Source organism: Malus domestica, chromosome 11, assembly GCF_042453785.1.
Source record: "Malus domestica chromosome 11, GDT2T_hap1".
In the NCBI taxonomy this organism is placed as follows: Eukaryota; Viridiplantae; Streptophyta; class Magnoliopsida; order Rosales; family Rosaceae; genus Malus; species Malus domestica.
The window spans coordinates 14,963,737-14,969,311 of record NC_091671.1 but is presented as its reverse complement, the minus strand read 5'-3'; the positions used below and the strand labels follow the sequence as shown (position 1 = coordinate 14,969,311).

The window sequence follows — 5,575 nt, the reverse complement described above, 5'->3', positions numbered from 1 at the left end:
TTATGCAATTAACTACACAAATATAATGCATATAAACCCTCAATAGACAATGCCAAATGCCAATCGTAATGGGTTAGAAAAATCTGAAATTGATAAAGGTAAATGTTCAATATTCTGTCCTAAAGACAAGTTTTGAAACAAATGTTCTAATAATGTCAAAGTAACACTATAGAATCTAAGCTTCGTAAATACTCTTAATCAAATGATATATATTGAAAAGGCATCATTAGCACTAAACTATCACAAAACACTTTCCTAATCTTAATTAGTTCGCTATTATGAGATAATTTTTTCTAGATTTCCGGTACACCAGTTGTAAATGTTGAGCTGGTGTTTTTCTCCAAGCCTCGGATGTTAGAGGACGACAACAGAACTCTCTTTATCAAGAGTGTGGAGAAAAATACTACATCATTGTATAGCTATAGAGGTGCGTCTCTTACAATACAGTCTTTTTCATTTTCCCGAAAATTGTAGATATAAGAATTAATCATATATACGTTGGACTGGCAAATACATTTTCCATCACCTTTATAAGACTCCTTAGAGCAATTCCACCCATGGAGCCCTCCCCCTAGCAATCTACTATTCAATCCACTCTATTGAACAGTAACTGCCTTAAATGAATAGTAACTACCATTAATGAACAGTAATTGTCATTTACATCTCCACCCTTGGAACCCTCCCCCTGGCAATAAGCAATTAAAATAGTAGTTTTTTTTGTTTGTTTAAATAATAAAAAATTGCAAAACTCCGGTCCCCTCTCTCTCTCTCTCTCTCTCTCTCTCTCTCTCTCTCTGACACAAAAAAAATAAAAAATTGCAAAGCCCTAGGGCCACAGGCCCGTCGACTCCCCACCCCCCCTTCGCTCGGGCTCCCACCGTCGCTCGACCTCCACACGGCTGGACCTCTCTCCATCGGGCCTCCGGCCCCTTCTTCTCCACTGTCCCCCGAGCAACCCACATGGGTTGAGTTGCTCTTAAAGAGTATGTGACATATCATCTATACATTAGGGTCCCATAATATACAATAATATTCCCTGCAGCACATGGCTAGGACATGGAGAAAAGTCTAGCAATAAGAACAATTCAATTATAATATATATATATATATATATATATATTAATCATTACAAGGAGGAAAAAATTACAGTTGAATATATATTTTAAAAATTAGTCCTATAGTAGTTCTGCAAAGTGATAATAGCCCCTTAACATATCCAGTCCCACAAGAGTACTGTAACTTCAATAAAATGGGCATAAGGACCACAATCATCAAATTCATGGGCAAAAGCAAAGTTATGACAGCAGAACTGGACAAAATTATACTGTGTGGTGGAGCTACTGGATTGCTGACTAGTGGGACAACAACCCCATGGAAATATTGAGCAAGAGATATTGTTGTCCTAAGAAAGGAGAGGACTGATTGATTGCCTCCAAACAGGGTCATTGGGTGTGACAGGGGACAGGTAGGAGTAGGACTCTGGAAGTTGACACACAAACAATGGTTATGTAGGGTATTATAAATTGGGGGATTTGAGGACTCTTTTTTTTTGCTTCATGGGTAGTACAGTAGAACTGGAAAATAATATTATGGGGGAGTTCAAGCACTTGGTGATTGTTAAGTTCAAGGAAAATGTGTTGATGGAGGAGATTCTGAAAGATATGGAGAAAATGGTTGCTGAGATTGATGCTATTAAGTCCTTTGAATGGTAAGCTCTTATAATTAAAGCATAATAGCTAGCTGTAAATGTTCATATGATAAATATGTAACATGAGCTAGAGCAATGTTCTAACTTTTACTTGTCAACTATTTGAGATTTGATATGTTATATTATCAGACTATCACTAGAGTGAACATTTCTACACATAATACAGTGAATTAGAAAACGGTTTTTACCTTCGCAGGCACCCCATTTGAAATTAAAACAATAATTATGTGATTCTTCATACTATAGTATGAGATCATTAAAAGTCACTAGAAAATTGTACAATGTTAATTACTTATCACGAACATGTATATTTGATCATCGCCTGCGTGCTTGACTCTTTAATTTTCAGGGGACAGGACTTGGAAAGCCTAGAGATGCTTAGGCAAGGGTTTACCCATGCCTTCTTGATGACATTTAAAAATAAAGAAGGTTACAGTGCGTTTCTCGGCCACCCTAAACATCAAGAATTTTCGGCTACATTTTCAACAGCTATAGAAAAGATTGTGCTGCTTGATTTCCCGGCTACCCTTGTCAAGCCACCACCCAAGGCACCAGCAGAGGAACCATCAGCTGCCCAGAATGATCAGAAGTAGCTTAAAATTGCAAAACTATGTACCCAAGAATATGGATTATGATGAAGTACGCTGCTTCTGCTTGTGTGTGGAGTTTTTAGTATTTTCTTCAAAAACTATGGGTACTGTTTAATTGTGGCGATAAATCAATGATTTTTAGTGTAATTTCAACTTGTGTGAAAATATATTATGCACATTTTGCCTTTCTTGAGGATTCATGATTGGACATGTAGCTTAGCTTGTGGGATTTGGCTACTGTGATAGTAAAATTTTGCGGTCTTCAGATTTAACATTACACAAAAAGCCATGTTTTGGGTGTGAGAGCAACTCCACTCGTAAAAAAATGTATTAGCACCCAACCTATTTAATTCATTCAGTGAACAGTGATATACCACAATAAACAGTAATAGGTCAAATGCATCTCCACCCCTACAAACTGCTATGGCACCCAGCTCATTTAAAATATTATTTAATTTTTTATAAAATAATAGATAAAAAAAATTGTTTTAATTTCGGATAGGATTTTTAACTAATCTCATCACGCCACGTGTCATTATCATAATAAAATTACATAAACTCATCAAATAAGCTTAAAACACACACTAAATAAAATTACATAAACTCATCAAATAAACTTAAAAAAAAAAGCACACTAAATAAACTAAGAACTTTATTGTTCCACCACAAGATCCTTTTTAATTATCTTGACCTTGTTGCAATCCCCATTGGTGCTCAATCAAGTCACTTTGATGGGTACAGTGCCAGTATGGCTCTTGCAATGAAGACATTGTAAGAACTCAAGATTTAAAAACAATGAAGATGGATGTAGGGATGTAGGTTTATATGGACAAAAAAAGAAAGGATGAGGTTCTTCGTATTTTTTTTCACACAAAAAGTATATGGTAGAAAGTGTTGAAAATATTGAAATACGGTGTAAGGTGGAAAATGAGGGTTTGGTATTTATAGGGAAAAAAATTAAAAATTTTCTGTATTTTTTAACAATTTTTAATTAATTTTTTATAAATCTTAATTTAGGTAATTAATCTGGAGCGTTGGATTTGAAAAATATTCAAATCCAATAGCCTATAAGTTGACACGTGGCCAACAGTCATAATTCTGACCGTTGTGCCCTTTTTAAAAAAAAAAATTGGAGAAAAAATGTGGACCGCTGATCTGTGATTGGACGGTCTAGATCAAACGGCCTCTGACGCCACACTGATGTCAGATGGGCCGGTTAACAAGTTCGTCGATTCTGGGCCAGCCTGTGGCTTGGCTTAGGCTAAGGTGGAGCAGAAATGAGGGAGGCTGGTCCATTTTTTGGACTAGGTGCCAGGCTATCAAGCCCTGGTGAAACTGCTCTGATAACCTTAACCAAATGTGTTTAATTTCTCTCAAACAAATGTATGATCAATTTAAGTAAAAAGCCATGTTTTAACTATACACAAAACAGCGACGAAACATACTGCTCTGATGATCCATCAAAAAACATACCATCGCCAACAGTAGTGGGTGAAAAAGGAGGAAATCAGGCAGCAGAATCTAAAGGGTGGAGAAAAGTCACATTCCATTGGGCCGCTGAAAAAGTGGGATTGCCATTGCAAAAGTAATACACATCCCTGTCAAGATGCCAAAAGTCCAAAAGGAATTTTGAAATCACAAAGTATTATTATTCAACAGATTAAAAAGTAGATTCCTTGTCATCTTGATCTTCTTTACTTCCTTATAGTTGTGTGGAAAAGCAAAATAACCTAATAATGCAGTTCATTCGAAAATGCAAACATTCAAGAAATTCAAGAAAATCTGCCTCCTGCATCCTTTCCTTCTATTACTCAATTTTTGGTTAACAACTTCAATTCCTCAAAATGCTTCAACAATCTTTTGTCACAAACTGAAAACTCAAACGCGATTTTCGAAACCAAATTCAACCGCGTTTTCTCCGCTAAACCACATTTTCCTGTGCAAATCTCGAAAACTATACCATTGTAATAGAGCCTCTATTAATCTGTTCCCAATTTCCTATACTAACTACCGATGTAAAAGTTAGATCATCTCCAACCCTTCTTGTTCATCTTCACTCCACTATGTCCCTTCTAAACTTCCATAGCCTAGTTTTAGTTCCCGACAGTCCAACTCACTTTTACTCTACGATTGCTCAAACAAAAACCTTGATCCTTCACCATATTTTCATAATGTCACCTGCCTGCATGCATGTGGAGCTTCTTCATAGATTCAAGAACCCGAACTTTACGGGCATACATGGTCCTCTTGCTTACTAGTTTATGATCTCACAAAGCTAGACTTGGGTTTTCATCCAAGAGATCTGAATTGCTCATGTTACAGCAGGGTGTATGAAAAACCTTCACATGGAAACAAGGAAGGATATGGGTTGAAGACGAGGATGTCTTTCGACATCCCTGACCACGTACCCAATATTTGCGACGAGCGTGAAAAGCCTAATGGAAATTGTGGTGCTGGGTTGATGTGCATATGCCACCCAAAAAAGTGCAGTAAGTGCCTAGTTTCATAAAGTGTGAAGCGAGACATATATTAATTAGATTTATCAACTATTTAAAAACTAGTATAATTAACGTGGTGTTTCTAATGATTTAATTTGCAGAAAACAAAATCATTTCAAAGGGTTCTTTCACCAGTTCTGGTAATATCCTCTTCTCTTTGCTGACTCTTGTAGTACAGATGGTTTTGGATCACTGAAGCAAGAAAGTTAAGTCCCTAATGTATTGGTTTTTATGTCATTTACTTCATAGCTGTAAAAAATAAATCAAAAAGAAAATTTTAATAGTTGTTCCCATTTCTCTTTCATCTGTCTGTCGTGTAAAGATTTGTAGGCTCCATTCGGGTGGAGAAATTTGAATTAAAGGATTTGGATGTGAAACTTTTGCCACATAAACAAGAAATCATTAAATAGATTGTATTTGTAACAACTAGATGTAAGATGTAATCTTCACTAGGCAAACCACCTAGTCGGATTTTAGGGATTTCCAGTAAGAAATTGTCACGTTATCTCAAGTGGGACTGGATTAACAAAAAAATCAGAAGGGATTTGTGTGTTTGTAATGAGTCATTTGGACTTCATTTACGTTTTTCATGTCTTTCTTATTCAAATCTTGTGATGCATGGATTGCTATATTTCAAACGAACAATTTAACTTTATAATCTCTTCTAAGTTTCTAAATTTGAAATCCCTCAATCCAAATGAGCCCTTGTATTGTTTTTTTTCTTGTGACCGCATTGACAAGCACCAAGTTGTTAAGGAAATACATGATATATTTGTACA

General features: G+C 36.0%; 1 protein-coding gene and 1 long non-coding RNA gene across 2 annotated transcripts; both read left to right on the top strand.

Moving 5' to 3' along the window:
- The first annotated feature begins 1,415 nt into the window (after positions 1-1,415).
- LOC103447987 (stress-response A/B barrel domain-containing protein At5g22580) lies at positions 1,416-2,483 on the top strand. The gene is made up of 2 exons (XM_008387218.4): positions 1,416-1,708; positions 2,058-2,483. The coding sequence occupies exons 1-2, from the start codon at positions 1,557-1,559 to the stop codon at positions 2,299-2,301; spliced, it is 396 nt and encodes a 131-aa protein (XP_008385440.3). The 5' UTR covers positions 1,416-1,556; the 3' UTR covers positions 2,302-2,483.
- A 2,164-nt stretch (positions 2,484-4,647) lies between these two features.
- On the top strand, positions 4,648-5,100 carry LOC103448074 (uncharacterized). Its single transcript, XR_003766810.2, has 2 exons — positions 4,648-4,787; positions 4,898-5,100. It is a non-coding gene; the product is annotated as an uncharacterized lncRNA (long non-coding RNA).
- The last annotated feature ends 475 nt before the right edge of the window (positions 5,101-5,575 follow it).